Source organism: Hyperolius riggenbachi, chromosome 9 (genome assembly GCF_040937935.1).
Source record: "Hyperolius riggenbachi isolate aHypRig1 chromosome 9, aHypRig1.pri, whole genome shotgun sequence".
Classification (NCBI taxonomy): Eukaryota; Metazoa; Chordata; class Amphibia; order Anura; family Hyperoliidae; genus Hyperolius; species Hyperolius riggenbachi.
This window is the reverse complement of record NC_090654.1, coordinates 249072499-249091922: the sequence shown is the minus strand read 5'-3', so window position 1 is coordinate 249091922 and position 19424 is coordinate 249072499. Positions and strand designations below refer to the sequence as shown.

The window sequence follows — 19424 nt, the reverse complement described above, 5'->3', positions numbered from 1 at the left end:
TTAATTAAAATAGATAAGTAATATAATCTCTTACCCACCCTGTTGTAAAAGAACAGGCAAATGTTTGTGATTTCATAGGGCAGCCATCTTTTTCATGTAGGCAGACATTTTTTGGTTGAAAGGAGGTGACAGGGAGCATGAGACACAGTTCCAACTGTCCTGTGTCCTGATCACCCCTCCCAGCTGTTGCGCCAAAACAGCAGAAGGAGAGCAACATCAAAAATCCCATCATGCTTTGCACAGCATCAGGGCAAAAATTCCCTGGGCATTTTTCGTCTGTGCAGCTAAAAATGAGGCTTGGGTAAGAAAATTTCAGCATTTAATTCAGATGTTTACAGCTTACAAACATTCATTTATATAATTTCAGCTGAGTATTATTTGACACAGGAATTAATATATTTAGATTTTGTGTGCTTTTTTTCTTTTAAGTTGTTAATTTCTTTTAATTTTTTTTTTTTTTTTTACATTTTACTGTTATTACAAATAGTGATGGTTTCATAACCAACTTGAACTTATTGCTTAAAGGAAGTGTTCTTGGTTAGTTTATTTTATGTTTTTTGTTGTTGTTGCTTTTGTTTTGTTATTTACATTTTTTTTCTGTTTAAAACGCTGGTGCAATTCAGAACTAGAGGTTGTCAGTCTAAATAAGTTTTGTCCTGTCTGATAACATAGGAGGGGCAGTTGTCGTATTCTTGGACAGGACTTCGGGCTCAGCCACTTTAATTCTCATTAGTCAGTAATCAGTAGTCAGTAATTTAAAATGACCCCAGATATTTGAACTCTTCCAGAGCATTAGGAGACTCGCATAGCCAAGGGCAGATTTATCTACACTATCAGGAGGCAAACAAGTGCAGAAGGGCCTTTTCACACTAGCTAACGCATGCACAAACCTGATTTAGTGCACGTGTTATGAGGCGAGGCTGGAAGAAGCTACCCCAGTTCTAATTAACCCTACTGGAAATCACTTGTGTTGTGTGATTCAATCTTCCCAGAGGCGTTCCATCGTAACCCACGGGAACGCTTTATCTACTGTGAATGATGACATGAAAGTCAATAGACTTTAATGTTACCTTGTGTGTCACAACCTGTGTGCAGCGTGTCGCGAGGGACGGCACTGCACATAAGTGTGAAAGGACCTGTAGTGGTGCAGCTGCTCACATTAACCAATCACAATCCTAGAAATTTGCTCCACTTGTGCCCCAGTTTTGCTCCAATTTTTCTTTAGTTGGTTTCAATAAATCTACCCAACTGACGTTATATGGGCTCTTGTTTTGGGCACTTTAACCCTCCTGGCAGTACGCAGTTTCTGAGGCTGCATCCGCAGGAGAGATTTTTTTAATTAAATTTGTTTTATCCGTTGTAGCTAGCACTAGGCTAGCTACCATTGTTCAGCAAGTCCCTCGCACCCTTCTGATCCCCGCGATCGCCACCGCTATACTTTACCTAGCCACGATCCTGCGAGAGCCGCAGCCTCCCCAATGTGCTTCAGTCGTCGCTATGGTGACGATCGGACATGACGTCTGATGTCATGACGTCATGTGCAATCCCGATCCTCCCCATAGCGAAGCCTGGCACTGATTGGAGAGGCTGCGCCATCGTGGGATCCCTGGGGGTACGTATAACGGCGGCGATCGGGGGGGGGGGGTTGGTAGAGAGCGGAGGGACTTGGGGGACAATGGTAGCTAGCGAACTGCTAGCTACAACGGATAAAAACATTTTTATTAAATAAAAAACCTCCCAGGGCAGAGAAATCCTCTGCGGCGGCCACCCCGAGTGTAGTTCGGGGTTACCGCCAGGAGGGTTAACATAGCTTCTAGTCTGTTTTATAGGAGATTCCAGGATGCATTAAATGTATATTGCAAGTTTTTTAAATTATTGTTCATTATCAAGCACTTTTTATTCTTTTGGTTATTGTCGACTTTGAACGATAACTAAGAACTGTGCTTCCTGTCCCTAGAAAGTTTGATGTTAGTCTTGCCCTTCAAGAAGACATCTCTATGCCTCCTCCTGTGTTAACTAAGATAATTAAAGGGAACCTAAAGTATTAGGAACATGGAGGCTGCCATCTACATTCCTTTAGAAACAATGGCAGTTGCCTAGCTAATATGCTAAGCTTTTGGCTTTCGTTTTTGAGTCGCTCACCTGCAGCAAGCATGCAGCCAGTGGAGTCAGACTCAAACCATCTGATCCACTTGCTTATCCTGTGCCAGCGATATTAAAGTATTAAGAGGCAGAGCATCAGCACATAAGTCAGGCAACTGGCAAAGAAGATGGCAGCCTCCATGTTTATCACATTTCAAGTTCCCTTTAAATTCTTATGCAAGCACAAACAGGGTGGATAGTTTTATATTCCATGAAAGGGGGGCCCAAAATTTAATTTAGAAACAACTTTAAGCGGACCTGAACTCATAACCTCCTGCTTGCTCTAAAAGATAAGCAACAGCATAATAACCTTCAAAGCAAAACATTTCCTTGATACAGCCTATAGAGCTCCTACAGAGATGCTGCAGTGTGGTTACTTCCAGGTATCCTGTGAGCACAGAAAGGGTTAACCTCCTGTGTTTACATATTAGCTCACAACTCAGCAGAGAGCTGACTGCTCAAATTACACTGGATCATTACTTGCAGATGATGGATAATTAGACAGGTTTATCTCTATAAACACACACAGGGTGAGCACAGTGGATTTCTCTGTGTTCCTGCTCTCTTGTGTAAGAGTTCAGGTCAGTTTTAATGCTAGGTACCCACAATGCAATTTTCTGACACATTTACTGTCAGATTGATTATTTTAAACATGTCCGATCTGATTTCCAATCGATTTTCCATAGAAGTGAAAATCAAATCGTTGAAAAACAGATTAAACCTGTTGGAAATAACCAATGTGGCAGTAAATCTGAAAATTGTATCGCGTGTACCTAGCATAAGATGATGTTGTTCATTAGACCTCAATGTAAAGAAATTTAATGGATTTCTCCTGTACATGAAAATGATTGTTTGCTTCCATTTATATATCTGTCGTGAATTGTTCAGAGAACCGATTACAGAAATGTGCTATTGTTTGTAGCTGCCAGTGTTGGTTTAAGCGAGACGCAAAAAAATTCCCAAACATGTAAGTTGTGACGATCAGTCGACCACAGATCTTGTGTCTGAATGAATTGGTTTTTCTGGACTCTTGGTAGCACACTAACATTTTTAATTCCAGCGTCTGTACCTTATTCACTGGTGTCATATGTGTCCCTGTCCTGTTAAGCCTTTAAGGTGCATTGTACACTCCCTCTTCCTGTAGCAACAGTCAGGTGAAGTAACCCCACCCACACAGACGGTGTGAGCGTGTGCTGGGGTTGCTCTGGTGGCCTCACCGATGCCACGGTATCCAGGCTATGCCCCTCAGTGTGGATCCAAGCACAGATCTCTGCTGCGTGTAGCCAACATCCTCTGTGTCCCATGGAGGTGAATGGGGTGGTACTTGCCTCCTGACGCGAAAAGTCTCTGTCAGTTGCCAGAGGAAGAGGTTGGAGCTATTCGGGCTTCATGCTTTGTACATAGAACCTTACACTACTGAGATTTGTAAATTCCATGTGAGGCTATTTAACAATGTGTGGGAACTGCAAGTACGGTATGTACGTTATTCTTAATATGCATGTATATAATGTAGACATTTTCTACAACATTTTACAGACCAGATGACTAGATCACTTACTGTCATTTAGAGAGCCTCACAATCTAATAATGCTGCCATAGTTTTAAGGACCCTGCCATGGTAGAAAGTCAGTTAGTGGGGATGCCAGTATGTTTTGGGAATTTAAGAGGTATCTAGAGTCCCTGGAGGAAACCCACGCAAACATGGGCAGTAAGTATAAACCCCATGTAGCTTGTTTCCTGGGCAACATTAGAAACTTGTAATCTAGAGCTGCAAGTCGCTTAGCCATCGTGAGCTTGTTGCAGGAACTACCTGTAATATTGCTATGCACAGACATCACACTGAAATATTAAGGTTGGCAAGATGCAATCTCCCATCAGATCGATGGGTCATCGATCATTTCCGACATGTCTGTTCTGCTTCTGATCGAGGACAGGATCAATTTTGTTCAGTACTGATATGAAAATCAATCCCATTCTCGATCGGGAGCAGATCGGACATGCTGGTAATTATCGATTTGATCTGTCAATCTTACGAAAAATTGCAGTAACTATTACATAATTTGCGTGACCCTCAGGTACATGGGTAACGTAAGTGTTGCTATAGTTATGCTAATTACGCAACGCAGAGTATCCTACTGCTGTTGGTACCGGTAATATTGGCGCACACTACCTAAGCACAGCAATATTACCAGCGGTTTGTGGAGCGTGCCCAATGTCTCCTGTCCTGTAATTATAGTTAACCGATCGCTGCTGGCCCCAATTTGAAAAGCGCCTGAACTAAAGTTACATACACACTTTTTAGATTTCCGTCAGCCAAAACAATCATTTGTGATCATCTCTGCTAAACCCCTAGTGAGTACAGAAACACACTAGCGGATCTGTATCTGTATTTTGCTGTTCAGGGATATAAAGGAATGATTTGCATATTCTCTCAGTGACGCATCATGGAAGGTTTCTACTTCCTCACACACTTCTGAGAAATCGCAAATACCTTCTGCTTCAGAAAGGCAAATTTATAACAGTCACATGGTGAGATCAAGCTGATCCAGCGGTAGATTTGATCGGTGTCAGGACTGTTTTGAACAGGTAGAATATCAGGAAAATTAGATGCAGACTCTGTTCTTAAAATGGATCATGACGGATAATAAATATTGTTTACAAAGCTGAAGGGTTTATTGCCTGCTTTGCAATGTCAAATTTGTCAGCAAGGTGGAGCTCCGTATTAAATGTCCAGGAAGGAAATGCACACCTGCACACAAGGATTACCTCAGACAATAAACCATTTCAGAACACCTCATAGCCCATGCCGGTATAGTAGAAATTACTGTGCACGTTCCATCCCATGAATTAGTCATTGCTGCGCGCTATACTCTGAGCACCTGTCACCCCAATATAGTAACCGTCACTTACGGGAATATGGGTTATCCTTTCCTTAATTATACTGAGGAGCAGGAAAGGTGTTGCTTGCTAATGCTGAGTAATACAATTTAAATTAAATTAAATGGGACATTACTGCCTGGGCAAATGAGGGAGACTCACTGATTGCAGCAGCAGCTCAGCTGTACTTGTTAAGGTGGCCACTAACGGTCCAATTTCTAGCCAAAAATCGCTCGAATGAACAGAAATTCTGATCGGATTGGTTGAAAATAATCTCAATTGATGGGCACAATCAATTATGTCCGACTGGATTTTTGTCAAACCAAAATTTGGATTTTCTTGATTGGTTGTGATAGAAAGCAAAGATTGGTTCGTTGATGGTGTAGTGAACAATTTATCTTCCGATCAGAATTTCTGATCGATCGAACGATTTTTCGCTAGAAATTGGATCATTAGTGGTCATCTTTAGGAGGAGGCAGTGGGGGTGCCGGGAGAGAGCACCACCTCTGAGGTAAGGGCTGCCATTTTCCCCCTTACTTGAAGGACAATTGTAGTGAGAATATGGAGGCTGCCATATTTATTCCCTTTTATACAATACCAGTTGCCTGGCTGCCCTGTAGATTTAATTGGCTGCAGTAGTGTTTGAATAACACCAGGAACAAGCATGTAGCTAATCTTGTCAGATCTGACAATGTCAGAAACATCTGATCTGCATGCTTGTTCAGGGTCTATGGCTACAAGTATTAGAGGCAGAGGATCAGCAGGACAGCCAGGCTACTAATATTGCTTAAAAGGAAATAAATATGACAGCCTCCATATTCTTCTCACTTCAGTTGTCCATGAGAGGGATATGGAGGCTGCCATATTTATTTGCTTGCAAACCATGCCAGTTGCCTGGCAACCCCGTTGATCTTCTGGCATAGTGTGCTCGTTCCGAGCTCAGTCATCACAAGCTCGCACACGTCGCAGCTCTCCTGCGTGGGGTGGGCAGTGACATATATACGGAACTGTAAGCGGCAAGTGGAGGGGGTGTTTCTGAGGAGGAGCAGAGAGGAGGAACTGCCTTTTTGTCCCCGCCCATAATCAACATTCTGCTCAGTTGAAGATTACAGCTGAGCAGATCGGGGTGCACAGGGGGCGCTGAAGGTAGAGGATGGTGCTTTGTCATTTGGCACAGCACCACATATAAAATATTAAAAGTATGTCAAACACAAACCAGTTCAGGGGTACTTTAAGCTGAGTTCTAACACGTGCCTGGTTCTGATATTACCTCTGTAATGTTATTGTTTCAGCCGATATTAACGTCTTAATGCAGTCCCACCACATTATTACATAGCCTCATTCCAATTTTTCTTCAGCAGAACAACATATGTTTCTTTTGTTGCAAAGAAGTTGATGTCTCTTTTTGTTGTTGGGCCTCAGCATACGCTGCAGCGGCTCCACACAAGCTGTTGTAGGACTAGAAGTCACATCTTTCCTTGACTTATGACTCCATAAAAATCTTAATAGACCATCAGAGTATAAATCGACACCACAATAGGGTGTCCCTCGGAAGACACTCGACCAATTGTCTTTGTACAACAAATGGAACATATATATTGTCTCTGAACCGCCTCAAATGAATCCTTTGTACAGTTTTAATCCAAAGGGCTGGATTTAGTAGTGACTGAGTTGCTCTCTTTCATCGTCTCAATTTTCAATCTGGTTTTCTAAAAAAAAAAAAAAAAATAGGAATGTTATCCAAAACCAAGACAAACCTTGTAGCTGAGGGGATGGAACACATTTAAAAGACCACTATTGCAAAAAGTTGTAAAACTAAAAATAAATGCATATTTACTGTATATGTATATTTCTACCAGTACTATAAATTACTTTTCTCCATGTTGCTGTCACTTACAGTAGGTAGTTAAAATCTGACGGATCTGACTATTTTACTTAGTATTTTAACAAGGATTGTGCAATATTTGAAGATACCACTCCAATTTTTACAGGCCTAGAAAATTATTTTGTACTCCGAACCTAATTTTCATAACTTCATGGAGATAATTCATTGATACTAATATATATATATATATATATATATATATATATATATATATATATATATATATATATATATATATATATATATAAATCGAATCTGTGACCCTCGTGAAGACAAACTTATTGTATGACTTGACATTACGTGTTTTCGTATTTTGTGCAAATAACATTTTTTGAATCCTTTTTTGAACTGCAAAAAAATGGTGTGGTATCTTCAAATATTGCATAATCCTTGTTAATAAGTGTTTTGCTGGGGTAAAGTGGATTGCCCCGTGAAAGATTTTTTTTTTCCGTTTTTATGTCAAAAAGGTGTCTCTATTCCTCAAATAGTAACTATATTGAAGGATCTAACCATTTTGGCAGTTGGACTTAGGAACTGAAGTTCATTAGGTGTTTTTATAAATAAAGGAACAACTGCAGATGGACTAGTTCAAAAACTGTCAGATCTATCAGACTTTGTCTGCCTATTGTAAGTGACACATATGAAAAATGTTATTTATGTTACTATTTTTTTACGATAGTTGACTTTTAAGGTTCTTATTGCTATCTGTGTCCCTGTTGAATAGATTTGGTCTCACATTCTTTTGTTAAATTGATAGTGTACTAACACTAAAGTGTTTTTGAAATAGACTCTGCAGTTTTATTATTATGTAGTATTTATAAAGTGCGGACATCGGCGATGTACAGCATACATTCTTTTCACTAACTGTAAACCCCTACGAAAGTCAATCTAATCCCTACTATAGTTATATGTCCAACATAGTCTAGGGCCAATTTAAAGGGAAGACAGTTAAGCTATATGAATGTGGGTGGAAACCAATATAATCGCGAACGTTATTTTTTTTTTTTTTTAAGATTCAGGAATTTCACCCCCTAGCCTGTATGATGAAAACTTTTTACTATGTGTCTATACTAGTAGAGAATTGGCTGCGATGTGTGCTGATAAAATGTTACCACTGCTTCGGAAGTTTTGCCTCCATCCCTGTAAATTGTGTCTCTGCTCTCCCTATTGACCCTATGCAGAGCAGCACACTGAAAGCGGGATAAGGGCTACAGTTGCAGTGTTCTCCCCAGAATTTTTTTCCAGCCGGGTGGCCTGAAAATGTAGCTGGGTGGGGCGAGATGAGAGCTTTTCTGCACAACTCTGCTTATAGCAGAGAAGGAGGTAAGCCGATGACAGCCGGGTGCTCACCAAAACTAGCCGGGTGGAGCACCCAGCTAAAAGAGCCTGGGGAGAACACTGAGTTGTATTGGAAGCTGTGGAAAAGCGGGAGCGTGGTAGTGAAAATTGATCGGACACCTATTATAGGACATTTTAGCTACAACAAAATATAAATACGTTAGCGCATTAATGAAGGAGTAAGTGAAGATAAATCTTATCAAAAGGTCACAGATGGTGATAAAAGCATAAAAGAGGGTCCATCACGTCTACCTACTTGCCAAAAGGTTTGTCTGCATTGCCACATTAATTAGAATTAGTTTCTACTCATCCTGTAAATCCAGCCCTGTATTGCTAATCAAATTTCTTTCCAAATGGTTTCCTTACAATAAATGGAATTCCAGGACAATGGAAAATGTCCCCACTGTTTCTGAAGTATTCTCAAACACCCCATCTGATTTAAAACTTAGATGTAGATATTTGGATTGCAGTACCAATTTTCAGCAGCAGGTGGCACTGCAGGCATAAACTGAAATGCCACCGACCGTAGAGTGGCTGAACATTCTATCCCATGTCCCAAATTGTCAGTCAAAACAGGGTGAACAAAGTTTTTTTCCATTTTCCTGGAAAGTCCTTTGAAGTATATAATTTTTTCCATTTACACACTTATAGAGCTGAAATACAAGTTGCTGATAGTTGGTCAGGTTCCATGTTCTTTAATGTATAATTCATGCTACATTTTCACTGCACTTACAGAGCCTGAGATCTCTGATATAGTCATTAATTTACCATTGCTGTGCGGGAAACCTTTATCTGTGGACCCATTTAAATAGATTGCTTAAGAGGTCAGATGGGCTGAGAAGAGTATTGCCCCTTTTGTTTCAACCCTTTAAAGTTGCTCCAGACAGGAAGACAAACATAGGGATTCAGGAGCATTTGAAGTGTAGTAAGTTCAATAGGCAAGGGAGTATTTCGATGTAGTCTCTTCACCAGAGGAAGATGCCATTCTGGTCTTTTCTCTTGTGATCCTTTTCCTACCTGTAATGGGTGTGCTTGTAAATTACACACTTATATAAAGTAGAGGGTAGGGAGGTACCTGGTAAGGGTTAAAAACCAGCAGGGAACGCAATGCCCACTGTAAACGTCACCCTACTTCCTGTTAAGAGAAGCGGATAAATATAGAAGAAAAAAAAACTTCTTTAATGTTACAGCTACCCTGACTTATAATGGGGTAGATTAGTAATTTGCACTAGGCATGATTTTTGCCGTTTGAATTCTGAACAAAACAGCCTTTAAACTTGCAGGCTGCGGCAAGGGGGTTGACTCGCCACTTATAGCCGCTGGGATCCATGTCGCCTTCCACATCACTCCAATACTTCCTCCTTCCAGGTTTGAAGGAGAAAGTATTGTAGCGATGGAACGCGACATAAGTGCTTTGCCCTTAATGGGGCACTACAGCGAAAAACTGTAAAATTTTAAAATATGTGCAAACATTTGCAAATAAGAAGTACTTTTTTTCCAGAGTAAAATGAGCCATAAATTACTTTTCTCCTATGTTGCTGTCACTTACAGTAGGTAGTAGAAATCTGACAGAAGTGACAGGTTTTGGACTAGTCCATCTCTTCATAGGGGATTCTCAGCAAGGCTTTTATTCTTTATAAAGATATTACCAAAAAAAGGGAAAAACAATAATGCTGGCCAGCTTCCTTGCTCCCTACACAGTTTTTTGGCAGTTGGACAGAGCAACTGCCATTCACTAAGTGCTTTTGAAAATAAATACATCCCTGAGAATCCCCTATAAAGCATTGGACTAGTCCAAAACCTGTCACTTCTGTCAGATTTCTACTACCCACTGTACGTGATAGCAACTTAAGAAAAAAGTAATTTATGGCTCATTTTACTTAAATGTACTTTTTATTTGTATATGTTTGCACATATTTTAAATTGTACAGTTTTTCGCTGTAGTGCCCCTTTAACTCCAGCTGCTACAGCTTCACAAGTTTAGAGGCTCCATTTTGATCTGAATCCAAGCCGCAGAGCTCATGCCTCATCTGCATATGATGTAGTTCCTAGAAATAACTAATCAATTGGTTTCTGCTTCCTGAAGTTGTGGTCCTGCCCCTTTGCCCTCCTAGTGGTTCTGTATCTGCTCAGCTGATCATGTGACTATTCTCAGAGCTACAGCAGATGACGTTTCCCTCACAGCAACAATTTACTTTAACCCTGTGTTATGTTGAACACACATAAATATACAGTGTTTAGTTGACAGGAAGCAACTTGGATATTGGCTTTTTAACTGTACTTGTTCCCGTCTGTCTCACCTCTGGGTAGGCGAGTATTGATCTTTTAACCTTCTCTCTCTCTAAAACCAATTCATTTTGTAAGCATCAAGACGGAGGCAGCAGGGTTCAGATTATTTGTCTACATCTGAGGAGGAGTATGGCTCTAATCACAGCACCCCTAAACACAAACGATCCCATGCTTCAACAGCCACTCAGACCCCCAGGACGTATGGCTCCTCCCACCACCAGCGGCACAGCCGGGCTGCTCAGGATGACGATGAGGAAGACCAGGAGGTCTACAACAACTTTATGGCCCAGTCTGCTGAAATCGCAGAGATAGCCAGGTGAGTGCCTACAGCCATAGTAAATGAAGTTATATGCGTAGTTAGACATAGTCCATCAAAACAAAGGATTAAGATGAAATGGGGTACTAGGCAAGATAGCAGTTTTTGCCCACCGCTGATGATCACCTGGCTTTATAGCAAGATCTGGTGGGGATTAGCATTCACCAGGCCCCTAGACTCTCCAGGCCCTAGGCAACTGCCTAGGTTTGCCTTGAGGATGATTCGGGTCTGGTCCATAATGTCCCACCTCGCTGTTCAACTCCCATTTCATTTGAATGGAAGTTTGAAAAATACACCCAGAAAGCTGTATGGCCAGAGGGAAATACCGTAGCCTATAATTGTGGCATACATACATCTCCAACGATGTGTTATCTGACATGACGCTGCCGCTTCCATAGGCGCTAAAAGGGAGTCCGATCCAGTGCCGAGGTTGACCCATGCAGATGCCACATCTATTTAAATGGGTGTTAAATACTAAAAATAAGAGTATGGAAAAAAAGAAAACACTGTATAGTGTAGAAGTATTATCTCTTAGACCCTGCCTTTGAGTCATTTGGTTTTTTTTAATTGTTCAAGTGTACGTACCTGTACCTCAGTCTCCTGGTTCTTTCCTACGTTTGCCGGCAGTAGAGGAAGAGGCTGTTAGGGGTTAGGGTCAGGGGTGAGTCACACGACAGTGCATCTTTCGGGAGAAGGGGAACACCAAGCTCACCCAAGATAGTCTAGTGCTCCGGATCTTTTTAGCAACACATGAGGGTGTCTGCACTTACAGTAGTTAAGGCTAGTGTGTGTATGAGGCATTAGATATAAAGTGTAAATATGTGTTGTGTATTCCACAGGTTGAGTCAAACCCTGGTAAAGGATGTAGCCAGTCTGGCTAAAGAGATCCACGAAGTAGCAGGAGACGGGGATTCTCAGAGCTCCTCAGGGACGGGACACAGTACCTCCTTAAGCTCAGTGCCAAATACACCAGCCTCCATCATATCTGCAAGGGAAGAGGTAAGATCTGTGTAATAAAGTGCTTTCATTTCACAGGTAAAGCATCAGCAGACTCTACTTGGCCCTCTGTAAGGCTTAATGTACTAATGCATATTTGTGCATAAAATGAATTAAAGAGGAACTGTAAGGAAAAAAGTGCCCCTATGGGGTGCAGCACAAGCAGCCCCGAAAATCCACCAACAGGCACCGTAGGGGCTTCAGTGTGCGGTAGTATTTACCTATTATTGCGCAGTACAAGCATCCGTTTGGGCTCCGGCGGAAATTGCCCAGCCCGATAGGGTCGCGCCTGTGCAGTGGAGCAGACCTGGTCAGGCTCGGCTATTTCTGCCTGAGCCCAAGGGAAGCTTGTGCTGCCCCTGTGCAGGAGCGCAGATTGGTAAATATTGCTGCACGCTGTTCGGGGGCTGCCAACACTGGATCCCCGGACGGGGGAAGCCCCATTAGGATCCAAAGGCTTCCCCCTCCTGAGGTAAGTACCCCCCAGGAGCACTTTTTTTTCCCTTACTGGATTACTTTAAACCAGGGCACAGATCAATAGTGCAGTTATACAGGTGAAACTCGAAAAATCAGGACATTATGCAAAAGTCCATTTATTTCAATAATTCAACTGAAAAGGTGAAACTAATATATGAAATCGACTCATTACATGCAAAGTGAGATAGTTCAAGCCTTTATATGTTATAATTTTGATAATTATGGCTTACAGCTTATGAGAACTCCAAAATCAAAATTTCAGACCATTAGAATATTGTGAAAATGTTCAATATTCTAGCCTCAAAGTGTCAGACTCTAATCAGCTAGTGAATCCAAAACACCTGCAAAGGGTTCCTATTTCATATATTAGTTTCACCTTTTAAAGTTGAATTACTGAAATAAATGAACTTTTACACGATAATTTAATATTTTGAGTTTCACATGTATTTTAGCACCCACGTTAAAGAGACAATGGCCTCAATTCACGGAGCATTATCAAACGTTTATCAAGCACTTTATCAAACGTTTGATAATTTACCTCATGGGTAAAATCTCATTTTGAATTCACTAAGGTGTTATATATTTGTTGAACATTTTATCGGTAAAACATTCCATAAGTATATAACACCTTAGTGAATTTAAAAATGAGATTTTACCCATGAGGTAAATTATCAAACGTTTGATAAAGTGTTTGATAAACGTTTGATAATGCTCCATGAATTGAGGCCACTGAAGTGAAAAAAAATTGATATAATGAATTGGTTGTGTAGTACGGATAATTACTAGAACATTAGTAGAAAACAAAATATTCTCATACTTTTATTTTCAGTTATACAGTTTTTTTATACATTGCATCATTCTCTAATATTTGCAGTTTACACACTACGCAGCATGCTAAATGATTTTACCGAGCAGGCTAGTGAACTTTTGAACTGCCCTCTGCAGAAAAACAAACCATACAGTGCCACACACTTGAGATAATAAGCTTCAGAAGACAGAGCTCTCTGCGACTTTGAAAGTCATATAGCTCAATGGCTCTTTAGCATCGATAACTGGAACTTAACTCTTCCTGTACTGGAAACAGTATTAGACTTATGTCTCTGCTACTAATGTTTTATTTCTTAGCTGTACTACATATACAAATCATTACCTCATAAATTACCTTCAATGTCTTTTTAAGATACTCCCATGTCACCATCAGTCCCGGTGGCCAGGGCTCTGTCACAGTCATCAGTTGTCACGATATCAAACGTCATTATCGACGCACATCAGATCAAGCAGCTTATACTGAGATCTTTCCAGCATATTAAATTGACGCATTTAACCGCTGTCAGACTGAAAACAATCAGATTTTAATCCGATTTGATAAAATTATCAAAGCAGATGGTCGATCGGGCTGCAAAATCCTTTTATGTATGGCCACCTTTGCTGCATGCTTGTATTGATAGCTGTGTAATCTGAACCCAATTTGAAAATTGGTTTCTAAAATACAAAAGGGGGAAAGAGGTGCCCAGGTATCGATAAAACTAGGTTAAAAACACATAAAATAGAAAAAAGCGAGTTATCTTACCTCAATAAAGACAAATTAATGTAATTAATGAATTGTAATATGCATCAGTAATGCGTTTTGTGGGTCTATGCACACTTCCTCAGGCCGGATAAACTGCCAAAAGGTGCTCTGAGCTGAGCCACCTCTATCTTTTTTCCCTTAGGCTAAGTTCACATTGCTACGTTCTAGCTTACGTTCCGCTCCGATGAGCGGAACGCAGCAGCGGAAGCAATGCTTTCCCGATGGAAAAGTTCACATAGCTACGTTCCGCTCAGTTCCACTCCCTGCGTTCTGCGGACGTTCCCGACCTGCACGATCCTTCCGCTCTGCTTCACGGAGCGGAACGCAGCGCAGGAGTGGATGCGTGCCAATGTGAACCAGGCCTTAACCTCTTGACGACCAGCTAACGCCGATTGGCGTAAACTGGTCGTCTGCGGGTTTCCATGTCCGTTCACGGAGGGTGTCTCCGTGAACAGCCGGAGAGCCGCCGATCACGGCTCGCCGGCAAAATGTAAACACGCGGGGAAGAAATCCCCGCTGTTTACATCATACGGCGCTGCTACACCGTAAGGCAGATCGGCGATCCCCTGCCTCTGATTGGCCGGGGATCGCCGGCATATGATAGGCTGAAGCCTATCCTTCAATGCGCAGGACGGATATCTGTCCTGCGCAGCCCAGGAAGGGAGGGAGAGGGAGGGAGCACAGAAAACGATGCGGAGGGGGGCTTTGAAGAGCCCCCCCCCCCCCGCAAAGCGCAGCAAGCCGGCGGCGATCAGACCCCATCAGCAGGACATCCCTCTAGTGGGAAAAAAAGGGGGAAAGTCTGATCGCCCTGGCATAATACTGATCTGTGCTGCGGGCTGGAGAGCCCACGCAGCACAGATCAGGCAAATCACCCCTGGTCGGCAAGTGGTTAAGGGGCCCATACACCTAACGATTTCCCGCCGATATATACAGCAGATTCGATCACTGTGATCGAATCTGCTGTGAAATCGTTGCGCAAACTCTGACAGAACGATCGATTTCCGTCCGAAATCAATCATTCCCGTCGATCAGTCCGTGCGGATGATTTTGCTTGATCGCCGGCGGGTCGGGAGTGCGCTGATAGCGGCGTTCGAATGCCCGACGACCGACGCTGGCTGCAATACATTACCTGCTCTGGCTGGCGCGACTCCCCCGGTCTCTGCTGTCTTCTTCTACGCGCTGGTCTCCGGTCCGGCTGGCTTCACTGAACTTCCTGTCCCGGCAGGAAGTTTAAACAGTAGAGTGGGACAGGAAGTTCAGTGAAGCCAGCCGGACCGGAGACCAGCGTGGAGAAGAAGACAGTGGAGACCGGCTGGAGCAGGTTATGTATGCGGGGGGCGGCGTCAGCAGCACCTTCACAGATTGTGATCAGTTTCATGCTGAAATCGATTCACAATCTGTTTGCAGTAAAGGCAGCCATACGATCCCTCTCTGATCAGATTCGATCAGAGAGGGATCTATCTGTTGGTTGATCTGATGGCAAATCGACCAGTGTATGGCTACCTTAAAGGCCCATACACACGTCCGTTTTTTGCGAACGACGGGTCGTTTGAACGTCCCGTCGTTCAGTCGTTCGCCCGCTAAATCGGGCGTGTGTACAGACTGTCGTTCGCGTGATAAGAGTGAGTTTGAGCGGCCCGGCGCCTACATATAATACAAGGTTAATAGTTGGTGGTGCGCTTCTGATATACAATAAAACGCTTAAAGTGGATCCGTGATGAACTTTTACTCATTGCATAATTGTGTTCCTTTCCTATTGTTTATAGGGCATTCCTCAAGCCAAATACTTTTGTTTTTGTTTTAATGCTCTAATTCCCTATAAACTAAATAAGCCACTCCCACAGGTTTTTAGAGAGCCAAGGCACTTTCAGACAGTAGCAAGGGCTCATGGGAGCTCAGTCTGGGCAGGAGGAGGGGGAGGTATTACTAGCCAGAGATTTCCGAGGCAGGGGGGAGGAGGAGGGGGGATTAGTTTTCTTTGCTCAAGATGCAGATAAGCCTGCCTCTGTGTAATGTTTACAAACATGGCTGCTGTCATTGTATCACAGGAAGAAATATTCTTATTCTGTTAAAGCTGTTTGCATCTAGATTTGCTGTATAAACTATCTAAACTTTAGATAAGATATATAGACAAGTTACTTGTTATAGTTATTTTTTCATCTCAGATCCGCTTTAAGGTGCCCATAAATTTAGCGATGATGGGCAGATTTGACCAACAGACAAATCTCTCTGATCGATTCTGATTAGAGAGAGATCTGTCGGCTGCCCATACCCCGCAGGCCGATTCCCGATCAATTTCACCATGAAATCTCTCAGGAATCGGCCGAGTCCTCCGCATTCGCGGCTTTGCCGCCCTTCCCCTGTGTATAAATGTGCCTGTCCTGTGTTCATCTTCGGTGACCAAACTTCTTCAAATCTGCCACTCTTCCCTATACACGCCAACTAGCGTGCGTGAGATTAAGCATGCGCAGGTGTGCTATGCGCCAGCAGCGTGTATAGGAAGTGTAGCGGTGGATTCAAGGTCAGGCACTGCGACACAGGACAGGTAATGTATAAATGCACATACGCACATTTATGCGTACATAAACAGTGCCGGGTGTTTGGTCGCTGTCCCAATATCGCCCGCTGTTACTGCCACACACCTGAGCGACCATGAGGGCGCGACTTCTTGCAGCATGTTTGATCGACTAATGCAACCAATTTCTGCCCGAAATAAGTCACTTTGTCAATCGGCTGCTCCAATTCTCATCCAATTCTACTACAATAATCGGATGGTCGATCGGCCACTAAGTCGCCTGATGTATGGCCACTTTTAGATAGCGCTACAACTCAAGTCCTGTGATTAACAACTGAAGACACACAAAAAAAAAAAGTTCTTCAAACAGCCCTGGGCATCTATAGGCAACGTGTGATCGGCAGGATTCTTAAAGCAGAATGACCGCTACCACCTCACCCTCAAAAGTGGGCACTTTGTTAATGGGATCGATTTCCGTTGATGATTACCCAAAATCGATCATGTTATCAATTTTGGATCTGATCGCTAAACTGCACTGTGTGTACTAGGCTTGAGGTTCGCTTCCCACTTTTGCCGGAGCAGCGGGAGGGGATAGCGTAATGTCCGCTCCAATGATCCGGCTGCAGCCCTAGGCAGAAGTTACCCCCAGGTAGGCTATATGGGGGGATGCATCCGCCTGCCTGGGATTTTCGCGCACAGCAGATCCCCCTATAGCAATCCTTCAGCAGATTACAGCTACATGCACATACTAGATTTATGTTGCACAGTTCATGATCATGTCAGGTGAACACTTATTGTGTGTACAGGTGCCCTCAGATGCCTGTGCCTTCCCTCCCCCCTTCAGCTATCCACCAAGCAGGATCTTACTCAGCTGATCACTGTTGTAGTTCAGGTTATGAGCTGCAGGGTGAATGTTTGTGGTTTTCTGCATTTGAGGACCCTGCTTTAAGCGGACCTCAACTCAGAACGTCCGCTCTGCTCTAAAAGATAAGCAGCAGCATAATAACTTTTAAAGAAAAATGTATTGCTTTGTTACAGCTGATATAAATCTGCAGTGCGTCTACTTCCTGCTTTCAAGGAAGCAGACATAGGGTTAACATTCTGTGTTTACAAATTAGCTACTCTACCAGGACTGCCGCGATTCCTGAGCTGATACAGCTGAGAGGTCAAATTACAGTTATGATTAGTCACACATGAGGGGGAATTAGACAGGCGAAACTCTCTAAATACATACAGGGTGCGTTTCTCTGTTTTCCTTCTGTCCTGTGCGGTGTGTCAGGTGGTAAACTCTGCTGATTACTCCTATGGATTGCGGTCTGAATCGCACTGCAGTGGTATTCTGGATGGCATTCTGCAGTTACCCTCAGCATGTACCATAATCCCTATAGCCATGCATAAGCCATTTGGGGGTTTACACCCATCACTATAAGTGTCGGCATGTGTCCTGCAAGATGTACGCTAGCTCAGTAGAAATCTGCCTTAAAATGTCTTTCAAAGAGAAATCGCATGTATGGATGCGCAATAATCTAAAGCATTACTCTGAAATATAACATATGCTACTCCAGAACTACCCTTTGTTTTTTTTGGTTTACTAGTGTAATGGCATGTCCGCTGTGCTTGTACAGTAAAAGCTGTAACTCTTACCCAGTAGTAAACTAGCTACAGTGTGCGATGGTACCTCCTTCGAAAATGAGACATACACACACTACACACACACACTACACACACACACTACACACACACACTACACACACACACTACACACACACACTACACACACTACACACACACACTACACACACACACACACACACGCGCACACGCACACACACACACACACACACACACACACACACACACACACACACACACACACACACACACACACCGCGCACGCGCACACGCACACGCACACACACACACGCACACGCACGCACGCACACACACACACACACACACACACATCGCATTCACTTGGAAATAAATTTTTGTTGGTTAAATCAGAGTTGAAATCAGTAATGCAATTAGTGAAGGGTTAAAGTTGCACTCAGAATGCAATTGTGGGGATTTTCAGTGGACAGTGGCTATAAAGAGAATGTATGTTTTTATATATACTGTATATTTCACTGAATTAATTCCTTGTGTTAGTCTATATATAACACAAGTAAAAAAAACAAAAAAAAACCTTCTTACATGACAGTGACAGTCGCTTTTGATATAAAGGGTTTAATAAAGCTTGTTATCAGTAACAAGCACAGGTGAGTTATAAGACTCCTCTCAATCCAGCAGCATTAAGTTCGCCAATTCAAAGGTCGATGAAAATATATATGAGCAAGGCAAACGACTGTGCATTCGTGTTGAAATGTTACTCTTAAAGGACAACCGAGGTGACGTGTGACATGATGAGATAAACGTGTATGTACAGTGCCTAGCACACAAATGTCTATGCTGTGTTGTTTTTTTTTGTTTCTCTGCCTGAAAGAGTTAAAAATCAGGTATGCAAGTGACAGTTTGTCTGGATATGGACAGGGTCGGACTATAGCATAACTGTCACTGATAAGTAATTACAACCATAAAACACTTTCCTGTCAGTAAATGGCTTCTGAGAGCAGGAAAGCGAAAAAAAGGGTCAGTAGTTCGTAGATTTGAGCGCTGGCATACTTCATTGAAGGTGTCAGGGAGCAGCGACAATGAAACTAGATTTAAATATAAAATAAAACTGGGATATCTAGAAAAGAAAAGTAATTTTTAGGAGGATAGATGCAATTGTTCATCTCATCAATTTATCTTCACCTTGGATGTACTTTAACAGTTCTATGGTGGGAATACACGTTGCGTTTTTTTTGCTCGACCTTATTTACGATCGATCAATTGAATCGAGCATAGACTCGTTGGAAATAAAGTGGTTGTTTTTTTTTTCATTTTCGATACGATAATCCGATCCAAAAACGATCGAAATATGATCGAACATGTTGGATATTCTCTCGCTTCCTCCATCTAAATTGCAGTGAATTGT

The 19424-nt window shown here is 42.5% G+C and overlaps 1 protein-coding gene and 1 long non-coding RNA gene across 5 annotated transcripts in view; one reads left to right on the top strand and one right to left on the bottom strand.

Moving 5' to 3' along the window:
• CEP170B (centrosomal protein 170B) overlaps positions 1–19424 on the top strand; it is a 127752-nt gene that overhangs the window by 78772 nt on the left and 29556 nt on the right. The window contains exons 13-15 of one of the 3 annotated variants that reach the window (XM_068254260.1): positions 3065–3109; positions 10607–10847; positions 11687–11846. In XM_068254260.1, coding sequence (XP_068110361.1) covers positions 3065–3109; positions 10607–10847; positions 11687–11846 — 446 coding nt within the window. The remainder of the gene's footprint in view (positions 1–3064; positions 3110–10606; positions 10848–11686; positions 11847–19424) is intronic. The other 2 variants (XM_068254262.1, XM_068254261.1) reach the window with 2 other exon arrangements.
• Positions 10979–19424, bottom strand: part of LOC137533093 (uncharacterized) — a 39043-nt gene continuing 30597 nt past the window's right edge. For both annotated transcript variants that reach the window (XR_011024137.1, XR_011024138.1), the window contains one exon: positions 10979–11832. This is a non-coding gene — a long non-coding RNA (uncharacterized lncRNA). The remainder of the gene's footprint in view (positions 11833–19424) is intronic.